At 52.7% G+C, this 22,765-nt stretch overlaps 3 protein-coding genes across 5 annotated transcripts in view; 2 read left to right on the top strand and 1 right to left on the bottom strand.

Moving 5' to 3' along the window:
• Positions 1-729: 729 nt before the first annotated feature.
• Positions 730-3,088, top strand: RPP25L (ribonuclease P/MRP subunit p25 like). 2 transcript variants are annotated; one of them, XM_012577590.5, is made up of 2 exons: positions 730-849; positions 1,754-3,088. In XM_012577590.5, exon 2 carries the CDS (start codon positions 1,763-1,765, stop codon positions 2,309-2,311), a length of 549 nt encoding a protein of 182 aa, XP_012433044.1. In that variant the 5' UTR covers positions 730-849; positions 1,754-1,762; the 3' UTR covers positions 2,312-3,088. The 2 variants fall into 2 exon arrangements, with proteins under 2 accessions (XP_012433044.1, XP_030114068.1); XM_030258208.4 differs by lacking the exon at positions 730-849 and adding an exon at positions 887-1,092.
• Positions 3,089-5,934: 2,846 nt separating this feature from the next.
• ENHO (energy homeostasis associated) lies at positions 5,935-7,346 on the top strand. The gene is made up of 2 exons (XM_012577592.5): positions 5,935-6,096; positions 6,726-7,346. The coding sequence occupies exon 2, from the start codon at positions 7,021-7,023 to the stop codon at positions 7,204-7,206; it is 186 nt and encodes a 61-aa protein (XP_012433046.1). The 5' UTR covers positions 5,935-6,096; positions 6,726-7,020; the 3' UTR covers positions 7,207-7,346.
• Positions 7,347-9,445: 2,099 nt separating this feature from the next.
• The window catches only part of DNAI1 (dynein axonemal intermediate chain 1), a 136,150-nt gene continuing 122,830 nt past the window's right edge, over positions 9,446-22,765 (bottom strand). For both annotated transcript variants that reach the window (XM_030258206.4, XM_030258207.4), the window contains exon 20: positions 9,446-9,702. In XM_030258206.4, coding sequence (XP_030114066.4) covers positions 9,598-9,702 — 105 coding nt within the window. In that variant the 3' untranslated portion in view covers positions 9,446-9,597. The remainder of the gene's footprint in view (positions 9,703-22,765) is intronic.

Raw genomic sequence — 22,765 nt, 5'->3', positions numbered from 1 at the left:
CTGGGTTGTCTGTCTCTCTGTCGGTGTGAGGACTGCTCCTGGCACAGACTGAGGATTTTTCCCCAGGCGGTGATCTCTTTGCAGCCTCCAGGAAACGGGCAGTGGTTCCTTTCAGCCTTCAGCCAAGGGCAGGGAAACCATTTCCACACTCTTCCTGTTTGTGTGAGTTGTCTGCCCAGGAGAATCTGGTCTTATGGAACTCTTCTGCCTTGCTGTTCTCCTATCTGTGTGCTGAGAGAAGACAGCAGTTTTTGCCTTTATCCTGTCTCTGCTTTCCTGAGGCTGCTGCAGTCTAAGGCCCGTTTTGGGTCTTTGCCTTTCCAGAGGGAGGCATAGGCCATGCCTTGCCTGGTCTGACTGTAGCATGGAGTTTCCAAGGCCATAATTTTGCAAGGGTCTCAAACCCTTCAGGCTGCTGAAACACTGCCCAGCTGAGTGTGACCTTGGGAGTCCTGCAGGAACGGGGCAGAATGCCCGCAGGAATTGCAGAAGAGCTCGCCGGTCCCAGAGCTGTCTCTGATCAGCAACCTCGCTGGCTGTCAAACCACGGTGGGGCAGCCGGCAAAGCTGTCGGAAAAGCGCCGCTCCCTGCAGCTGCCCGAGGACTGAGGTGCGGGTCCCCCGGCGGGCGGGGACGCCGCGCCAGCGCGCGGTGCCGGCAGCGCGGCCGTGCCGCTGGGCGGGCCCGCAGCTCGCCCCGCCCCGCCCCGCCCCGCCCCGCCCTGCTGCGCGCCCGCGGCGCCATTGGCGGGCGTGCCCAGCCCTCGGGCCCGCCCGCCCGCCTCGCGCTTGCGCGCGCCCGGCGCCGGCCGCCATCTTGTGTCGAGGGGCGCGCTGAGGCGGCCGCAGGTGAGCGAGGGCTCCCCACGCCCCACCGGGGCCTCCCTGACTCCCACCCGGCATTCCCGCATCCCACCGCGCTGGTCCGGCTCCTCCCGGGGCCCCAGGCACCGGTGGCGGCGGCGGCCGTGTGAGGGTTCGGGCCTCGTGTGCTCCCAGGGTTCGGAGCGGGGTCTCCGTTCTGCCGTGTGCCTGAGGACGATGCGGTGCGGGGTGCAGGGTCTGAGTGCAGCGGGACTCAGGAGCCTGCGGGTAACTAAGTACTGCGACCTTCAGCCCCTTGAGCTGTGCGGTGGGGACGTGGACTGCCCTGCACAGGGTCAAGCAGACTTAGGTCAGGATGGCATCTGCCTTGGCAGAGATGGCAGCTGTGAGGCCTGGCCTTTCTGTCTTTCCCTCGAGGAAACATTTTTTTATTCCTGCAACCCCTGGCTTGCCATCTCCCTTGTGACATGCAGTCTTTTATCCTCAGCTAGACTGGTCAGGTCTCCATGAGCCTGTATTTGTACACGACCTGCTGCATGTAAACTGAGCTTGAATTCGTCCTGTGCATGTTCTGGTGCAGGTGTGGCCAGCATCCCCGAGTTCTGTCGTCAGTCACCCCAGCTCACTTTTTGTTCTGTCTTCTCTTGAGACACAGCAGTGTTTTTCATGTCACCATGCTTAAGCCCACAACACTAACACTGCTTTATTCACAGCCTGCTTGCCAAAGCTCAGGCTGCCCTGTGGTATCATTCATATTGTAGGTATGTCCTTAAGAGGACTGGGCTAATATTTTGGTTGTCCCTTTCCAGGATTTCCAACCCTGATAGTTCAGAGCACCCTTCAGAGGAAAGCTTGTGGCTGTGATGATAGTTTCTTTGGGCAGCAACTAGAGTGGGCTGGGTGTTCATGGGTCTGTTTTCCTTTTCAGCATTGCAGAATGGAGAACTATAAGAAGACCAAAATTGTGGAGAAACCTTGTCCTCCTCCTTTCACTGACCTGCCTGCTGATATTATTGAAATGAAGGTGAAGGATGGGAGCAAAATTAGGAATCTGATGGGCTATGCCATGAGCAAGATGGAGCAGGACTCAGTGAGGCAGATTCTTTTCACTGGCTCAGGCAAGGCTGTCAGCAAGACCATCACCTGTGTGGAAATCATGAAACGAAGGCTCAAGGAGCTGCACCAGATCACCAAAGTGCTCTTCAAACAGATTGAAGAAATCTGGGAACCCATTGTGCCTGAGGCAGGCCTCGATGCCTTGACAGTGAAGAGAAACATTCCTGCCATATGTGTCCTGTTGAGCAAAGATGCCCTGGATCCTCAGGAGCCGGGATACCAGGCCCCAGGATCTTTTGATGCCTTCTGGACTGAGACATTGAAAGCAGAATCGCAGGGCCAGATGAAGAGGAAGCAGGGTGGAGGCCGGGGAGCTGCCAGCACAGGGAAGCACCCTCGCTCCACTGGGGGAATGCCGTGGGGGCCCTGAGGCGGCAGCTCCGCACGTGGTTCAGGGGAGCTGCAGAGACCAGCCCGGGGCTGTGGCTGCACGGCTGCTGCTGAACACAGGGGTTCACAGAGGTGTGAGGGGAGGGCAGGAGGAGCGGACTGTTAAACTGGGTGTGATGATAGCCGTCTGAAAATATGTTTTGACAAGTTCCCTTGCCGGAGGCTGCCAGGCTGTGCTCCTTAGGGGATCATAGAAGATGGGAATTGCCTCTTGAGCAAGAACGGTTGGTGTACTGTCAGTGAGCCCCATAGAAGGGCTGCTAGCCCAGTGTGGTTTCACGTGCTTGGGCGTGCAGCAGCTCAGGCAGCAGGACAGACACCTGTCTGTGTGCCAGGTGCAGGTTGCTCTGACGAGTACGGAGGGGAGACAGGACCTGATCTGGAATCCCCAGGCAGCTGCCTGCGTCACCTGGGCTCATGAAGTGTACAGACAGCAGGGCACAGGGCTGGGCCAGCCATTTCTGTGCCTGAAGAGTCCTTCTGCTGAGCCTGTTGAGGGGGTTGAATGTAGGACTGCCAGGATACAGCTCTGGCATCATGTGCATGTAGCTCCTTGGCTCAGTAGAGCTGGCAGTCCTGGTTCTCTCTCCAAACAGGCAGCAGTCAACTTGCGTTGTAACCAGCCTGAAATCTTGTGGCTCTGCAGCTGTCCTGGGGTGGTGGTAATGGGAAGCTCCAAAGGATCCTGTTCTTTTCCCTTTGTGCTCCTTGATAATGCACAAAGATGACTTTAAAATAAAGATGTAACTTCATGTAACTTGGATATTTGTCATGTCTTACTCATCCCACTGGAGGTCACCCTGTAAGCATTGGTGGTGGAGTTGTGGCTGCTGGCTCAAGCTCTACTCTTCCAGCCTTCCTGCTGGTCTGTGTTTGTTCCTCTCATGACTGTATATGGACCCTGATCCAAGGGGAGGTTAATATCCAAATATTAACCTCTTTTCACATCCAAAATAGATCAAGGTTCCGGTTTCTTCCTCTGAAGTTTTTTGCTAATTGTTTTTCTCTGCTTTAAAATGGCTGGAACTGCAGCCTCAAAAAGACTCGTCTGGAACTCTGCTGAGTGACGCAGAGGATGTATCGTCTTTTCTTGTGCACTAGTTTCCCTTCTGGAACAGGTCTGGTGAGTAATTCTGGGCCAGAGAGAAGGGCTATTCCTGTGACAGGCTGAGCTCTTGCCTCAGAGAGCTGGCTCATGTCCTGAGCACTCCCTGTGCTTCCCGTGTGCTTGTGCAGGGAGCTCCAGCTGGACCCGCACTCTGCACTGTCAGTTAAATAGTAGCAACACGAGCATCAAAATAAGAGATTTTATCAAAGTGAGGGGGAGCAGGAGAGGTGCAGTGTGTTACCCGTGCGACCAGACAAGACTCCACCAGTCTGCGTGGCGCACAGACACCTGCTTCGCATCCAAACAAGAGCCCAGTGGGGCCAGGACTGTGCCAGGCTTGCAGGCCTCCTCCACCCCTTCTGGAGGTCTCGCTGCTTCCTGCCCCACTACCTGGAGGTAGTCAGTGAAACGCTTGGACCTGTCTACTGTGCCAGCAGATGCAAGTCCTGGGGACGGGGCAGAGTTATTCTTTTATCTTTGTGCTGTTCCCAGCTGCTGCTCCTTACATCTAAGGAGGAGACTGCTTTTCTCGACTAATTAGCAGATTAGCCATAAATGCCAAGGAAGATGCTTGAGTGTCTGATCAAATGGCTTATGACATTTCAACTGGCTATGTGTCTGTTTATTCAAAACATCCTCTTAGTAGAGAGCTGAGAGCCAGATCTCAGGCAGCCTGTGTAACCCTCTCTCATGGCCATGGCACGTTTAAAGTCACCTCATCAAAGCTGCAAAGTGATTGTTATTTTTGTTTCACTGGAAGTTATCCTCAACTGACGTGGTGGCTCTCCTTTCAGGACTGTACCCAACCATCAAACCCATGGGTTCTGGTCAGTGGAGAGAAGTCCCAGCTCCCTTACAGCTCTGCCCTTCACCTATCCTTCATCCAGCTGCCTCTTCTCCCGTGGGGACACTCCATGTGGCAATGCCTGGCTGCTACAGACCCCCATGTCACTGCTGTGCAGCTGTGTCACCAGGTATGTGTGATGGTTGGATGTTGGCTTTACAGAGCAGTTGCAGGTGCTGATCCCTGTGGGTCTCCAGGAAGTACCTCAAGGGTCCCTCCAGCCCCTCTCCTGTCTCCCAGCCATCTCCTTTAGGTGCCACATCTGTACCCTTCAGTAAGAGTGCGCATCCTTTGGGGTGATGCCCTACACAAGGGCTTATCTGGCTCCAATGCCCGTGTGGAAGCTGGCAGCTGTGCACAGGGTCAGGCTGCCCTGTACCTCAGTTTCCCCACCAGCAGGATGGGGAAGTCGGCTGTGCAGGTGAGGCTGATCTTGCTTGTATTCCCAGGTACTGATTTTCCCCAGATGTCCTGTTTCCTTCTCTCCCAGGGTTGTCATGGGGTCTAAGCCCACCCCAGCCTGCCTGTAGCCCTTGTGACCTGGGAAGGACCCCAGCCCAGCCCTGGCAAGTCCATCCTCAGCATCCTCAAGCCCCGATGTGTGTGGGACCAGCTGCACGTGTGTTCTTGTGTGTGTCCATGTGTTTGTGTGTGTGTGCAGGGGCAGGGCAGGCAGCAGCAGGGAGAGCCAGCCGGTGGGCCCTGGGCACGGCAGGGCAGGGAGCACATGAGGGCAGGCGCAGCCGGACTGGAGGCAGGGCTGCAGTGGCGAGAGGGCAGTACCGGGGGCAGCAGCGGAGTACCGGGACAGTTGTGCTGGCAGTACTGGGGGCATTACCGGGGCAGTACAGGCAGCAGTACTGGGGCAGTACGGCTGGCAGTATTGGGGCAGTACTGGGACCGTACCGGGGCAGTATGGCTGCCAGTACCACAGTAGTACCGGGGCAGTACGGACAGTACTGGGGCAGTACAGGGGCAGTATGGCCGGCAGTACCGGGGCAGTACTGGGGCAGTACCTGAGCAGTACAGACCGACAGTACCAGGGCAGTACCGGGGCAGTGTCAGGGCTGTACCGGGAAGTGCCGGGGCAGTGCTGGGGTAGTTACCGAGGTAGTACCGGGGCTGTACAGGGCAGTACCGGGGCAGTGCCGGGGTAGTTGCCAGGGTAGTTACCGGGGTAGTTACCGGGGCAGTACCGGGGTAGTTACCGGGGCAGTACCGGGGTAGTTACCGGGGCAGTGCCGGGGCAGTATCGGGGTAGTTACCGGGGTAGTTACCGGGGCAGTGCCGGGGTAGTTACCGGGGCAGTACCGGGGCAGTACCGGGGTAGTTACCGGGGCAGTGCCGGGCAGTACCGGGGTAGTTACCGGGGCAGTACCGGGGTAGTTACCGGGGCAGTGCCGAGCAGTGCCGCACCGGGTCCCAGGCCGGGCCGGCAGAGCGCGCGCTGCCCGGCGTTGTCCCTCCCCGCCGCTCACGTGGGAGCCGGGCGAGGGGGCGTGTTCCGAGGGAGGCGTTCGGCCAATGGTGGGCGGCGGGCGGAGGGAGTAACCAATGGCGGGCCGGGGGCGCGACGCCAGCAGGGCCCGCCCCCGATGCCGGCGGGAGGGCGCGGGCGGCGCGCGGGGCTGCGGCACCCACGGGCGGCCGCGGCGGGACCGCGCCGGCTCCGAGCGCTCCGCGGGGCCGCGCCGGGGTCGCTCCGAGCCGGGACCCCGCCGCCAACCCGCGCCCAGCGCGGCCCCGGTCCCGGCAGCGCCGCCCGCTCTCCCGCCGGCAACGGGATCCGACGCCGGGGGAGAAGCGGAGGCAGGTGCGTAACGCCGGAGCTCCGCGGCGGGAGGGCGGAGTTGGTAGGACCTGTTGCTGTCCGGTTCCGGGGGCTCCGTGTTCGTCCCGCTCCGCGGCTGTCCCGCTCCGCGGCTGTCCCGCTCCGCGGCGGGCGGGGGATTAGAGGCCCCGGGGAACGCTGCAGCCGGGGCTCTGCCCGAGCCCGCTAAAAAGCACAACGGGGGCTGCCCTGTCCGCCCACCTGCTGCCATTCGGCCCCGACCCCGGCACCGTTTTGGATGAGGGACCTTGCAGCGGCGTCCCGCCGCCAGGAAAAGGAGCTGGAGGATGGAGAGGGGATCCGAGCAGGGCCAGGGTTCTCCGGAGTCACCCAGAGTCACGGGGAGGAGAATTTGGGCTGGGGTGAGGCGACGGGGATACCTCCAGCTTGGTGGCCTAGGCAGGGGATGAGGGCAAAACCAGGGCTGGAAAGGGCTGCTGGAAATGTCCCGCAAACAGCATCTGACCTGGGGGCTGCTGCAGCCTTCAAACTCCAGCAGAGCCCCGTGGACCCTGGGACAGCTGTCCCCTGTCATCCCCACAGCGCACCCTGAGGGGCTCGCAGAGCCTGTCCCTGCATGCCCACGGTGACTGTTACTTTCTTTCTTCCAGGGACTGGAGACAACGAAGTGATCTCTGTGTCCTCACTGCCCTGCAGGGGCAGCTGAGAGAAAGCTTCCCTGTGGTGTGGTGCAGCCCGGGACACAGCAGTGAGCGGCCGAACTGATGGGGTGACACTGTCCCGCTGCCAGCCTGGCCCCATCCCAATCCCACCGCCAGCACCATGGCCATCCCCTTTGTCCCCGGCCAATGCCAGTAGGTGGAAGCTGCACACTCCATTGCTGCCCTGGCATTCCAAGCGTGAGACCAGGCTGTGGGACCTGCCGATTCCTGCGGGACTGTGGCCATGGCGGCTGCTCTCTCCACCGGAGCGATTGTGGCAATTTCTTTTAACTGTGTCATTGTGTTGCTCATCCTCATCCTCTTCCTCATCCTCTGCAAAGCCTGCAGGACCCCCTCATGTCCCAAGAAGACCCCAGCTTCTGATGTGGATGAATCAAGGAATGAAGAGAAGTACCTGCTGCAGCCTTGATCTGCCTGGGGACTGGGGTATCCGGCTGTGTCAAAGGAGTTGCCAGACTGGATGCCTGTGCTGCGACTCGAGTGCTGGACCAGGCACAATGAAAGCTGAGGGGACACCCAACTGCTTACAGGGGCTGTGATGGGGAGCACAGTCCTTTGCCTTTGTGGTTTTGGTGTGTGACGTTCCTGCGAGTGCCCACAGTGATGATGGGGATAGAGGGACAACTAGGTGGGATATGCTATAGGGACAGTCATGCCTGTCCCAGCGGCCACTGAGCACAGTAAGAGCTCTGCCTTCAAGCGCACCCCTCGTTTGGGAAGAGCTTGTGTGCTCTTCTCTGGTGCTCATGGCCTGGGACAGTGACACGATGTGACAGACCTGAGCAAAGCTGGTTGGGCGTCTGGAGAAGGGAGGCAGCAGGACTGGCACAAGTGCTTCTTCCTGAGCAGGCTGGCTGCCCCATGGCAGGGTATGCCCAGGGAAACCTGAGCAGCCCCAGCCCTGCTGGCAGAGCAGGGTGTTGCCAGTCCAGATGCGCGGGGGTGGCCCTGGGTGCCATGTGCCCTCAGCCTCAGGTGGGCCTTTGGCAGATGTCTGACCAAGCAGCGGATTTAATGAGGCACAAGAAGGCCTGCACGGTCTGCCTGATCATCCCCGGCCTGTCTGTCAGTCCCCTGCAGCATTAGCACCAACGCTGCTAGGCAAACGACCCTCCTCCTCGCTGGGTGCATATCCCTGCCCTCCCCCCAGCCTGCTTCCAGCCGAGGTCAGCCGTAGTATTCACCCTGCCTGTGAGCAGCAGATGTGCCCTTGCAGGCACCCCTGGTCCCGCTGAGAGCAGCCTGGTGTGGGTTTTCCTGGGGAGATGAGGGTGCCTGGACAAATAGCTTTGAAAGTTCTTTGACCCTGCCTGTTCCCTGGGGATCACAGTGGCTCTGTGGAGAGGGATGCTGTCATCTGGCTTGTCTGCAAGCCTGACAGCTGCATCCCCTACCCTGCCAGTGGGTGCTGTGGGTTTTGGAGGGCTCTGCCTTGCCTTTCCTAGAGCTGAGCAATAGCCACAGTCACCGCTGGCATAGCCACTGCAATAAGGGGACAGAAGGGTGGGGTGGGAGGGATGCCAGTCAGGGTTCCTGCAGAGGCTTGGCCAAGCCTGGCAGAGCCTGTGGCTCCTCCCCGTGTCAGGTGTAGCAAACACATCCCTTTGCAGCCTTGTTTTTACTAGACTAATAAATGGATTGTAGGACCCACATTGTGTCTCTGAGCTCTACCCAGTGCCTGGAAAATTCAGGGGGAGGTAGCACATCCTGCCATCCTGGTGGGCTGAGGAGTGGCTGTCCTGGGGACCAATGTCTCTGGAGGACTGTGGGTGGTTTGCTCAGGGATGGTGATTAGGAAGGGCTCATGTCCACATCTGTCAGTGGCTGGGTGAAACCTGACTGTGTATTTCCTGCCTGCCTGGGGCATGTCGGAGTCAGCAGGGAGCATACCCCAACCTTTGTGCCAGAGGCACAGAGGGTTTCCAAGCTGTGGCCGAACTTTCCAAGGATGCTTGTGGGAGACAGGCCAGCTGAGCATATGGAGGACACCTGCCACCACACCTGTCTGGTGGCTTTAGTCCAGGCCTGGGAGCTGTGCACAAAGATCTGTTGGTGACAGCCACTGCTCATCAGCATGCTGTAAGGCCACTGCTGCTGCTGCTGCCACTGCAGCCACACAGCAGCTACTCCTCTGCTGCACAGAGCGGTGGAAGGCTCTGCAAATGCTGCTGCCCAGCAGTTCCACAGGCACCAGCTGGGCAGAGGCACTCCAGCCCCACACTGGGGTGAGGGAGAGGGGAGAGGGGAGCTGTGAGCTTCCCACAGATGGTGACTGGCAGCTGCTGCCATGTGCTGTCTGGAGGCATGGAATGTCTCTCCCACAGTCCTGGGGCACCAGGCCTGGTTTCCAGGTACCATCTGGCTTAGGCTACTGCCCCCAAATCCAGGTGTGGTATTCCATTTGACTTGCACAAATTCTTGGGGGCTCTACAGCTCAGAGCTCAGTCTCTCTGGTCACCACTCACACAGTGGAACTGGCTGCCATGAAACTGCAGCCCTGAAGTTCTTCCAGTCCCACTCCTGCCCTCCATGGGGCTCTCTCTGGTGCAAGCCCAGCCAAGGCTTGGGAAAGTCAAGGGCCTTGTGGCTCCGGAGGGCCGAGCATGGTGAGATTTGTCTAACCCAGAAATGACTGCATACCACAGCTCTCCCAGCACCTCGATTTATTTGGGCACAGAGGAAAAGTGTTTCTGCTGTGCAACAAGTGGGCAGCAGAGGCCCGTGGCTTGCATGCCAAGCAGCCACCGATCAAAGCCGAGCTTGTTTGGCTAGAGGCTGCCCACAGAGTCATCTTTCCCCCTCACTGCTCTTCCTTGCTCCCTGGCTCTCTCACCAGGCTGAGCAGCTTCTCCAGTTTTGCTATTTCCACCTCGGGTCCTTTCTTCACCTCCTGGCCTTTCTTCTCCTGCAAAAAAACCAAACAGGATAGAACTGTGAGCAGGGAGGAAAGCAGGGATGAGGAAGGGTCCAGCACAAGGAGGGCTGCTGGAGTGCTGTGTCTGAGCTCTCACTCCTCACTGGAAGCTGATCCACAGGGGGATGCACCTGCTTATCATCATATTTCAAGCCCAAGGTGCCATGAGATGTGTGAAAGCTCCTATGAGCTGGGAAAGGACACTGATGAAGTGTTTGCATGGGAATGGGAGTGGCCTCTCTCTTCCAGAAGTTCTTAGCCCCATGGGACTGGACCACCCTCTAAGCTATGCCCCCAAGCTGTAGGTAGGTGCCAGGTATGCAAGACAGCTGTCCAGTGTGCAGATGTCCAGACCTCCCCAAAACAGCCCCATCGTGCCCATCCCATGCAGGTGCTCCTGGCTAGAGGCAGCCAGAGGAGCAGGGATGACCCCTTTTGCACTCAAATGGCTTTTCCCAGGAGGACAGTTGGGTGTTGAGAGCCTCTAACCTGGTGGGGAGAAGTGAGTCAGGGCTCCCAGGTGTGCTGTTAACTTCTCACTGGGGCTCTCCTGTGCCTGGACACACTTCTGTGCCAGCCCTGATGCACACCTCAGCATGGGCAAGGAGGAAAAGCACTTCTCACATTCCCCTAGCACCTGTCCCAAGCGTGCTAGGGGCTCCCTGCCTGAGTGCTAAAGCAAACTACCAGCATCTTGAGAAAAATCACACAGCACAAGGGAAAGAGCCTGCCCAGTTCAGCCCTCGCTTGTTTGGGCGCAGCAGGAGCTTTCCAGGCCTGGCAGAGGACAATGTCCCTGCTGAAGGCACAAATTCCACTCACTGCTTTGTGCAGAACATGTTTCTGCTGTGCTGTGGCCTGCAGCATTGCTCTCAACAGAGTTCTGGCACTTTGGGAAAGTGAGTAACCAGGCTTAGGCTCTCCAGGTTTGCATCATGGAAGACACAGCTGCAGCAGAGGAATTTTCCAAGCTACACTGAGCCCACCAAGCCCTCCTGCAGCTGAGCATCTACACCATGGGATTTCTCCAAAACAGCATCCCCACAGTCACTTCTATCATGAAGTGTTGCCTTTCAGTCACAGCCTTCCCCTTTGCCAGCCTGCTGCATCTTGCCTTGTCTCTGGAGTCGGTGCGATACCCCTGCTTTGGGGCTGGGGAGCTCCTCTCTGTGCAGCATGGCTCTGGGCACCCCAGAAAGCAGCTGCCAAGCACAGGTGAGCAGGAAGTTGGCACAGTCTGGCAGGTGAGCTCAGGAGAGCCTCCAACACTGCAGCAGAGCAAAGAGAAAGGAACATCCCTGACCATGCTTGGAGACAGCCTGCAGGAAGCTGCTGTACTGGCTCTTCTTGACATCCTCAAAGCACAGCCTCTGCTCTCCGTGCTCTCCGAAGGCCAGAGGAGTAGCACTCAGCATCGGAGGAAGAAGACTGCCAGATTTCCTCTCTCCCCACTTAGAACGGATCAATTCTCCTCCCGCTGAATCAGCCCTGCTAATGGCCGCGGGTGCAGCAATTACAAACACACACCTTCCCTTCAGCGCTGAAGAAATGCCAGCGCACAAGACGGGGAAAGTTGTTAGCCCACATGGATCTCACTGCGCTTTTCTAGCAAACGTGGGCATTGCTGAGCAATGACAACACGCAAAGAACTCCCCGGGGAATCCCCGTGTCCTCCCTCCTCGCAGCCTCAAACAACCTCGATGGAACACAGCTTTCCTAAACTGACGGAGGACTCTGCTGAGATGAAAGCTGTCCTGGGGGGAGGATGGGGACAAGGATATTTGGAAACCCCTCTGTTCCCAAGAAGAGAGCCCCACTGCTGTTCTGAGCTGTTCTGAGCACTGGGATGAGCCCAGGTTGTTTTATTTACAGAGTCCATCAGCTGCATGGTGGGACAGTGCTGATTTATATTGATGCCAACAGATGAGCAGCACCCTTTGTGGCTCTGGTCTGGGCACTGCGAGTGATGTTTGCAGTAATGGCCCACATCACAGCAGAGCATCTCTCTGAATGAGAGCCTTGGGATAAACACAGCTGCTCAAGGTATTTCAAGATTTAGCTATTTCTGCAGAAAAGCTGTTTTGCTGTCTGACAGTGTTCAAACTCCTCCCTTTGGCACTTGGTGTAACATACAGCACCACACAAAGGTCCTCAAGACGAGCAAAAGAGGCACCTGCTTTGCTCAAATGGGAAGAGAAGATGCTGAGGCCACCTCCCACCAATCCATTTCCATCCCAAGCCCTTTGATATCTCTACTCGCAAGGACAGGAAGAAACCCTGACTGATGTCCTGCAGGCCCATGGGAACTGTGTCTAGGCCTTGCTGAATTTATCAGCCTGAGGCAAGGCTCAGCTCCTGGTCACCAAACTGTCCCCAAGACTTTGACTTTCACACTGGCTCAGCTCCTTTGGTGCTTCTGAGCACGCTGTAACAAAGCCACACGCAAGCCTGTAATGAGCCGTAACTGAACCAGAGCCCTAATTTAACGCCACATAACCAAGGAAGCAAGATGACACAGGGAATGGAAATTATAATGTCCTTTTGGGGGCACTGGAATGGAAAGTTTCCCTTTATTCTGTCATCTGCTTCTCCCAGGGCACTTGTGCTTGTGAGCTGGCTAGGCCACTGATGGCACCAGCACAGCACTGTGGGATCTGCTTGGATGCACGTGGCAGCTTCCTACAAATCCAGGGACTTTGGCTCCACCAGACCTCTGAGGAGCAGTCCTTCTTGGAGCAGAGCAATCCCCACATGAGGCAGGGAAGTGCCACATGGCTGCCAAAAGGCTCTGCCTCCAGCAGATGCCATAGCCAGGTGTGGCAAGGGCACTCGTGGGGCTCTGCCACCATGTGTGTAAGCTGAGCCTGTCCTCCACCTACATCCCTGCTTACACCACATCCATAGGGCTCTTCAGGAGCTGAGAGTGAGTCAGGGCAGATCAGTCTTCCCCATGAGGCTGTTAGATGCAGAGCTGAGATTACATGGGGAGGTCTGTCCCCAGGCACCTCATGGAATGGGTATTGGAGCTGCTCAGAGCAGCATTTGCATCAACTTTACTGTTAACTGCTTCCAACCGGAGAGCAAAATGCTCCTGTTGAAATGGTGATGAGGGACATGGCAGGAAAGTTCATGGCAGGGCCAGGAAAGGTGCTGTGTGGGGATGGATTCTGCCCTGCTTACAGAATGTGACCTCAGGGAGGAGAGATGGGGAAGAGACCCCCCCTGTTTGTGTCCATGCTGCTATATTTGTTGCCAGGTTTCTCATGGCCCTTACGCTCCCTTTACCTCATGTCTGGGATCTTCCCTGGCTTGTCAAGCAAGGAAACTGAGGCAAGGGACTCAGGTCTACAGGTAGTGCACAGGACCCTTGATGGACATCTCAGCCCCAGGGTGAGTACTCACACTGGAAGTGAAGCAGGAGGTGACAGATGACTGAGGTGAAGCCTCAAGGGGAAGGGTGGAGTGGGAACTAGAACAAAGATGAGGATGAGGACTGACTGCTTGAAGATCCCTTAACCTTGGGAGCCTCAGCCCCACCCATCCCCATGCTGGCACATGCTGAACTCTGCATGCAGGTTAAGGGACTCATTTAAACTGGAGTCTTGGCTAATGCCTTCATTCCCTAGTTGAACAGTATGCCACTGAGTTAATAAAACTCTCCCATAAAAGCCATGATGCTGGCACTTCTCAGCTTCCACATCTTTTTCCCACTGGGGGAATAATCATGAAACATCTGCTCTAAAGTTTTGATTAAACAAGGCCAAACATGTTTATGTTTTAAAGCAGCAAGGAAGTCAACCATGCTGACATAAGCATAGTCAGGAAAGTTCCCACAATTTCCTTATAACCAGAGGTGACCTTTTACCCTGCTGAGCCTTGGCCAAGGGGCACAGGCCTGTCTCTGCCCTGCTGTTGTCATGACACTGATGTCATTCCTTACTCGATGGGACTCCTGGATACGGTCATGCTGGAACAGGATCTAGACATTTTATAAAGCAGCCCAGCGACCTAAGAACTGGCCTCCCATGCACAAGGGTTTAAGCTTTTACAGAGTTGTTTTGAAGGGGATGAGAAGCCTCAAGAAGATACCTAAAACTGCTTATTCTTATTATCCTCAGTGGGAAGGGGCACACAACCTGTGTTGACACAACCAGCTATTCAGAGGTGTATTTCTTTGGGAGAAGGTCTTGTTCCTTCTGCTCAGGTTAAGGTGACAGTTCCAGGGTAAGGGCTCCTCCATTATCAAAACACACTAGTGACTGGCCTGGAAAACTCAACAAATGAAAGCAAAGATGAAGCTTCCCTGGAGCATTTCTGTCAGGAAGACCAAGGAAAACCAAACTCCTTTATGAACACAGAAAAATTTTCCTCATCATCTTCCTGTGCCACTAACCAAACATTAATAGGATCAATAGGAATATGATATGAGCTGCAGCCCTGAAGCCTCCCAGATCCACTTCATCATGTCCTATTGCAACCCAGTGCTGTCAAATGAAGCTGGAGTTATGCTGAGCTGGGGAGGACGTCTATGCCAGGACCATTTCTGGGCTCTCAAGAAGTCCATTTACATGCAACAGCAGCATGCTTTTCAACCACAGAAAGCCTCGAGGTATGCTCACAGCCTGATCTGACAGCATCACTCCTGGCCCATGGAAGGATTAGCTGACAGGCTGGAGATAAGGATTTAGGCTTATTCCGCTACTGTTTGGAAATAAATTACACAGTAAACATTTTTACAGGAAATGAAACCAGCAGAAAAGCCCAGGGGATGACTGGGTCATTCAGGTGACAGCAGCCACACAGGATCACTGGCCTCAAGGATGCTCTTACCTCCAGCTTCAGGTACAACCTGTACAGTTCAGGGCAAGCGCCCCCACCTTTCTCAAGCTCACATTCTGACTCAGAGACTTTGCCTGGAATCTGCACTGGCCCATGCCAAAGCACAGCATGGGTCTCAGGGTCCCAGCTGACCTGTCTTTGCTTGTTGGAAGTCACCATTTAAATTGGGTAAGTCACAGTGCTGGCACCAGGCTGTGGCTCAGCAGCACACATCTGCCAGGAAAGGCATGGGAACAAAGGTCAGGACACAGCAGGCAGGAAGGGCAAACAAAATTGGATCAGACCTGGAAGAGGATGGGATTGTCACTGGAAATAAACCAGAAGGAATTGGGCAGGGCATGTGGGCAGGGGTCACTTGTCCCTAAATAGTGGGTAGCTGCCCACAGCACACCACAGAGCTGGCCTGTTCACAAATATCCATGGGAGAGGGGAGGGAATGCCTGATGGAATGGATGGGCTTTGCAGCAGCAGGGACCTAACAGCCTGGTAAATCCAGGGCCAACAGGGAGCACAGCCTGTGCATCGGTCAGTGCACTGTCTGCTCTGCCAGGGGCTGGCTGGGACTCCACCTCCTTGCTCACCCCCACTGCAGTGTCCTCTGGCCAAGTAGAAGTTGTGCGCACAGCAGGAGCTGTTTCCTGAAAAACATTCCCTATTCTTGTTAACTCCAGAGCCTCGAGCAATGTCTCTTACAGACCACTAATTTAGGCACCTAAATTTAGCCATAAGAAGACCACATTTAGCATGAAAACTTCAGTGAACAAGGCCAAGCTGAATGCAGACTTGTCTCATGGCAGTCCCCACAGCTCCTCTGAACTGGGCATTACAATGATTTGTTATCTCCTTCTGAATTTATCCTTGTACCAGCTGCAAAAACCCACCAAAACCATTTAAAACTATTGGTCTTCTGTCTTTTCCATTGTCTGACCCGAGTTCAAAAGAGGGATGTTGCCATGACCCTCAGTTCATGAATCACCAAATAACTAGCTTTAAAGAGAATGATACATTTGAAAGTCATCTTAAGACATTATGGGCCTGAAATGAGCCAATACCATTAACTCTGACCTGCACAGATGCTCTGACTAGGAAACATCAGCAACAGGGTCCCAAGAGGTCACACTGTGTTTTGTTAGCCTTGAGGACAATTTGGCTACACTGTGAGTTCTGGGTGTGTGAGATGAAGAACAGCTTTCTTTTGGGTGTCATCAGCCTTAGTCACCAAGATGAACCAACATCTATAGACTCTATCTGAATAGAACAGCCTGGTGAGGAAAAAAAAAAACCCACATCACAAGATAGTGGAAAAGACTTTCTGTTGTATCACTTAAGTGACTTGTACTAAGCACTGAGAAAAACCATTGTGTGCTCATTGTGCAAGGCAATTACCCTGTCCTGGCACACTGAGGCCTCCTGAAGGAGTCAGAGTGGAATAAAACCCCTAAAAGCTTTTTCCTTAAGCCCAGGGAGTCCTGGTGGTCCAAACCATCATTGGGATGAGGATAGAGGAAATGGGATGCCCTTTCCTTCACCTCACTGTGGGGACAGGCAGTGCATCACCTACTCAAACCCTGGATCCAGCCCTACTGGATTCAGATTTTCTGCAGTGCCATTTGGCTCATCAGGATGGGATAAATTATTTCAAGTAGCTTTTACTTTTTTGGGAAGCCCCAATACTTAAAGCCTGTCTAGGTGCCACTTGTTATAACAGCATAGGATGCAAAGGCTGGGGGCATTAGTGCCTAGTGTTTTAGCTGTGGGATCTCTCAGACCCAAGCAGTGGGGAGGAAGGAAATGAGAAGGAGATTTTAATTGAGATTCAAACACACTAGACAGGCAATACCTAGTGTTCTAGCTTGACTTTAAATATTGCTGCAATTCCAGTGACACCCAGACACCAAACCTTAGTGTAACCTAGACAATCCAAAAGCTGACCAGACTGCCCTAACTCCTGCACCTTCCATGAGGGGCCACATCTGCAGCACCTCTTCACTTGGGCTAGCAAACCTGACATGAAAAGCCTCGGTACACACAGCATCATCCAAAGGCACATACATCAAACCCTTCCAGAGGGATAAAATCAAGGATATACTCTGCAGAGTGCAGTGACCCCAGCAGTTGTAAGGTGCAGCCCTTAATTCCTGCCAGGAAGCACAGTCAGCCACTGAGCAACATTTCCTTATCACTCAGCATCTCTTTTTTTTTTTTTTTTTTTTTTTTTTATTACTTCAGCTTTTCTTTAGCATTTTGGCATGCCAGCTCAGTAAGCTGTTATGGATTAGAGTTTAATAAAAGCAATCAAACACGGATGTGAATATGCAACTCCTGCAACTCTTGTGTGCTGCTGTTATATCATAGAGCACAGCATCTCATGAGAGAACATTTGCAATTGTATGAACAGTATATTTTTAAAAGTTGGAGTTTTTTCAATGCCTTTTTCTCTGGCCACCATTGTTAACGCATACATATCCATCTTGATCACCTTTTAACTGCCTTAAGAAAGTCCAGTTGCTGTTTTTTAACATAGCACCTTCTTTATTTTTTCTTTTAGTACAGTTTATAAAAGTATTTGCATAGGAAATATATTCTTGGTTGCAACTTACATAGGAGCATGTGAATATACTTCTTTTTGGATAAATATAAGTACACGGGAAACTGGATTTTGCTATTATTAGAAGTAAAAATAAATGTCCTTGCTCAAAGAAGCCTCATATGTAATAACATTAAATACCAATGGCATGAAAGATGTATTATGACTGATACTCTTCTGCTTATGAAAGAACTCAGTCTGCAATTTAATGTCAAGCCACATTCCTCTCTTTCTCTTTCCTGTTCTCCATGACTGAACTCAGGGATGCTTCAGAAATTGCACTAGATATTTCAGCCATGTGAACAATTGTGTCATCTCAACAAAGCATTCTCCTTGTGTATTCTTCATTTAAATCACAGAGCCATTTGGGGCAGAGCTAGGAGGGGTCAGTTCACTGGTGCACTTTTGTCCATGGTGGGAGCAGCTGCTCTTATATTGCTTCTGACAGATGCTTGTCCAGTCCTTGGGGTGCCGAGCACAAGAGGCCCCATGCAGTGGATTGTCCCAGTCTGCTCCCAACAGCTGCACAGCCATTTCTTTTGAAACCCCCCAGGAATGGTGCTGCCAACCCATCTCTTGGAGATGTCTGTTAGCATGTCTCTCTTATGCCCACTGAAACTTTCTCTCTAAGTCTTTTCCTGCTGTCTTGTTACCTCAGAGCACTGCCTTCCTTACCCTGCCAGCTCAGGATCTCTTTGGGAGTACTCACCTCTCTCATCTCCCATCTTCCAGAGCAGAGCTTGGGAGCTCTGGACTGTCAGAGGCTAAGCCAGCCTCTCAGCTGGCTGTACTGTCCTTGCTGCTCTCCTGCTCCCTCAGCCCCAGTACCCAAAACTGAAGCAGAGGCCTTTGCGTTGCAAAGTACTGCAACAGGATCAGATCATGTTTCCTGCTCACTCCTCTCTTGCCTGTGCTCTCTGTTCAAGCAAGTGAGACCTTTCTCTGCTCACCTCAGTCTCTTATGCCAACCTCCTTTCCCTCTCCTTCTGTTTGCCTCCATCCTCACCAAAGTGCATCCTGTTTACTTCAGACTGAGTCTCCCCATTTGCCTCAGATTAAATGACTTGCACAGCTTCTCTCCACCTGCTGCACAGGAAACCGCCAGGCAAACGATAAATGCCACACAAACACTCCCAGGCCTGGGAACCAGATACACGGTTAGCCTGGACACTGTGGGACGTCACCCTAAATCACATCAGCCACGACTGAGTTATGCTGCAGCATGCAAATCAGGGCTTAAAAGAGGTCAGCGAGGAGCTGGATGAAGGACAAGCACAGGAAATCCTGCAGCTAGAGCTGTTGCTCTTCCCTGGGATTTCACACAGTTATGGCAGCTGAAAAATCCCTTCCTGCCCCACAGGAAGACAGACAGGGCCCAGCTATATCCCACCACAGTGCCGCTTTGCCCTGGGAGCTCCTGAGGATCACTGGTGTCTGTTCTCTCCTGGAGTGGGCTTGGCATAGAGCTGGTCCATGCAGGATGTTTTTTGCTCCCTGTTGAGACATCTTCCCTCTGAGCCCACATATCCTGCAGTGATGCTGATATGTCAGCCCACTGGACTGCCCTTAAGGGTCTAAGCAAGAGCTGTGCAGAGAACAGGATTCCTACTCATCTGGCTGCAAATGCAGGACCCAAGCACTGCATATCAGCCAGAAGCAGACAGGATAAAACAGTGCAGGAGAATTCCAGCAACATGCTGGAAGGCAGTTCAAGAAGTGCTCCTCTGAGGCACAAGCACACACAGAACCACCCATTTCCTTCTGGGAGACACTGTCAGCAGTGTGCTGATATGGCCTGACCTGGTCAAAAGCTGCTCTGCAGGAAGGAACCCAGGAAGGACCTGGATATGGGCTCCCTGGCATGTAGTGATGGGGATGGCAACAGGGCTGGAGTTGGTATTGCTCCTGTCCCACCAGCAGACACAGACTACCATATGCACTGGTGATGTGTCCCTACCCATGCCTCACTCTGACCCTGACACCCAGGAACAGGAGCTCTTCTGGGTCCCGTCTGGAGACAAAGATGAGGTACACTCTGAATAAAAAGCAAATCTAGATTCTATGTTCATGTAAGCTGTTCAAGCAGGAGGCAGCCAATTTTAATGACAATCCAGTCTTAAGACATTGATCTGGCTCCAGCCCAAGTCTTTGTACTAAGCTCCTTGACATCCTGTTTAGAAAACCATTATTAAAATCTAATTGCTTCATGCGTGTATTGCTGTTTTAATTATAATAGAAGGAGGAGAGAGAGATGGGAGCAGTAACCAATCTCTCTGATACTAATACATTTTTGAAGAAGGAACTGGCCAGGGAAAAAGCCAATCCAACATCATCTGTGGAAACCAGAGGGAGATATTCCTAGTGATTGTCCACATTGCCAACTGCACAGTCTCAGTGTAGCCAGGAGTGGCCTCCCTAATGTCCTCTTTGCTTTGAGACGGTGACTGGGATGCTGCACCTGAATTAATTTTACATGTTTGCAACTGTGTCTCTGTTGTACCAAAATGTAATTACTTCAGAGCCATAGACCAGTTAAACCCATCTGCTCAGTTGGCTGCTGAAACTAATGGATATTCTTTGAAACAAACTATTGCAAAATAGAGGCATGCTGGAAAGAAAATGATGTACAAGTCATCAAGGTCCTTAAGACAAGCACTTCCCAAAGTAATCTCTCCATTGCCAAGTAAGACCCACGAGTACCAAAGACAGAACAAGGTTAACCAGCAGCTGTCAGTTTCAACAAAACAGTGGCCAAGATGGTAAAATAAATTATCTGAAAAATAATTGCAGATGTAAGGACTAGCGGTAACCTGTTGACAGAGGTTAACCGACATTGATGTACATCCTTAACACTAAATGGATAGGTGCACTACAGAAAAATTCTTCACCAAAAGGCTTGTCAAGCACTGGAAGAGGCTGCCCAGGGAAACTGTGGTGCCACCAGTGCTGGAGGTATTTAAAAGATATGTTGACACTCAGGGACATGGTTTAGTGATGGGCTTGGCAGTGCTGGGTTAACAGCTGGAACTATAACACAAAGCTGGTCACCACAGTGCCACTGAAAGCCTCAAAGCACCAGCAAACTGGGCCTGATCCTTGCCTCACTCTTCGTATTGCTGGAGCTGGGACAGACAGACATGGCTGGGACAGTGCTGCCAGGCAAACACCACCATTCCTCCTGGGGGCCCTTAAAGGAGGTATGTCCTTGATGGAGATGGCAGAGATCTTGTCACATCTGGATACCACTTCTGGCTGCAGATTCCAGTGGCACAGTCAGATCATCACCTCAGGAAGGGTTATTTCTCCCCAGGCTATCTGTCTCCATTCTCATCTGAGCCCTGAGGCACTGACTCCTAGTATCACCCTGGTGTGAAGAATGTGTTGTTAGGCTGCAGGTCTGGGGGGAACTAGTAAGGACTGAACAAGAACATCATGATGTTTTCAGAGTGCTCAAAGTGACAACACCAGAGTTGTTCCTTTCCACAAGCACAAAGGAGATGCCCGAACTTGCTTAGAGGAGCGGTGAAAGCAATTGCTCTCTAGAAATAATGTTGCCTCAACACCTATATCCCACTGCTTCTCCCACAAAACAATTAACCCCGTGGATCCTGCATGTAAAGTGCTGGGAGATGCAGACAAATGCAAAGACATGGTGGTTTCTCCAGGCCCTTTGTTGATCCAGCTCTTCCTCTCTCTGTGATGGAATAGTCACCATCACTTGAGAGCTGGGTGAGACAGCCCAGCAGGGAATGAGCCCATTACACTCCTGCATGCCTGGCATCAAGAACAATCCTGGAAAGAGACATTTTCACAGCTGGCAACCAAGCAGGAAATAAAAGGAAGACAGAAAGGAGGCACTTGTGCTCAGAAAATTAAATCCGAATTACAGTAATTATACTTGCATTAACACCCTCTTTGCCATAAAGATGCATAACATCCTTAGGTGAGAGCTGTAACTGTCCTGCAAGTGAGAAGAAGGTAACTGGAGAAAAACTGCCAGCTTCTCCCTAGCTTGTAAAATCCTTACGAAGTCTGGATCATCATGAATGGTTATTTGCTATTTAAATTCCCCAGCAACCACCTGTAAATGAGTCAGCAATACAGCAAGAGCACCAGAGAACCTGTAACAGAACTGATTTATTACATCAATCCATGATTTAACCATAAAGAAAGGCATTGTTTTCTATATGACAATCTGGGCTTTGTATTCTATTGTATTCTATTCTTAATTATAATATGAGACAAATGAAATCACATCCTTTGGGAGGCAGGAGATTACTGACTAAACTGGGCTCATTAGCATAATTCTGAGTCCTTGGACCACAGAAACTTGATTCACCTTCTCTAACTAAGCAGAATCATGCACAGTGGAGACCAGCCCTGGAAGATGTTGTTGGTATTTTGGGAAGGTCTTCACTGAAACCACTTCCTCGATTTCAGTCCATATCCCCATGTGGAGATCTCATACAAAGCCTTTCAAAGTCCTTGTGACCTCCATGCTGTCAGGTCCTCTCAAGACTTTATAAGTGCACTCTGCTAGATCAGCTGAGGAAGGAATAAGAAATTTGAAATGCCAGTGACGACACCAATCCACCCTCCCAAATAAACCTGCAGACTGCCCTGAGATTTCATCACAGGTTTTTCACTGATAAACCACTGCTCTTTTGCAGTGATTTTTCAGCTGGTTACACTTCCTGTTTCTGGCATAACTTCTGCACTCTCTGCACTCTCCTGGTTTAGCTCAGACATGCACTTGCCATTTGGCTTGGTACCAGAAGACAAGTACAGAACCACAGAAGGTTCCCTCAGGAGGGGCAGGTAAAGCCAAGGATGGCTACAGAGGCTGAGAACAACACTAAGGCCCTGTGTAATATATGGTGTAAGAGCAGCTGTCAGTCCTGTAAACAGCCCAAATGTTTGATATTTCCTGTCATACAACAGACAAGAGCTTGAGCGGATTTTCTGCAACACAGGCAGGCAGTTCCAAGCCAGACCAGCACTAATTAAGAAACACTAGGTGAGTGTAAATGAAATAAATTTTGAGAGGTGAGAGAAAATGAAGTGGACAAACCCTTCTCACCTCCTGTCCCTGGTCCTGTGTGACATGTTCTTAGTCACTGAAAAAAAAAGGAAAGGAGTTTTCTAGGAAGGAAAGAAATAAGACAAGGAGATGACAGCTGTGCTGGGTTGGTGTGTCTGTTCTCTGTCCTGATGAGAAACAGGCTCTGAAAGATCTTAATTTTCAGTTAATGGTTTCACCTACAGAAAGAGAGACAGTAGGTAGTTTAAGGGGTGAACAGAGGTGTTGATATACCAGACTGAGTCCAGCAGAGACTACCAAGACTGTTGGTGGCTGCAGGATTTGCACTGAACAGATACTAAGAGTGCTGGGCTTACTCAGCCTATAGCAGACACAGTTCTGGGTGACCTAACAGGCACCTGCCTGCGCCCAAGTGGAGGATATTAAGAAGACAGAAATGGACTTTCTGTAGGAGTGCACAGCAGAGAATGAGTCACAACAGCCATAAACTGAAACAGGGAAGGATCCAATGTGATATAAGAAAGTTTTTCTCCACTATGACACTTAGTCATTGGAACAAGGCTCCAGAGTGGCTGTGAGATCGCCAG

The sequence above is a fragment of the Taeniopygia guttata genome, chromosome Z, assembly GCF_048771995.1.
Source record: "Taeniopygia guttata chromosome Z, bTaeGut7.mat, whole genome shotgun sequence".
Lineage (NCBI taxonomy): Eukaryota > Metazoa > Chordata > Aves > Passeriformes > Estrildidae > Taeniopygia > Taeniopygia guttata.
Note: the sequence above shows the minus strand (reverse complement) of the source record. Positions and strands in the feature narration are given on the sequence as shown.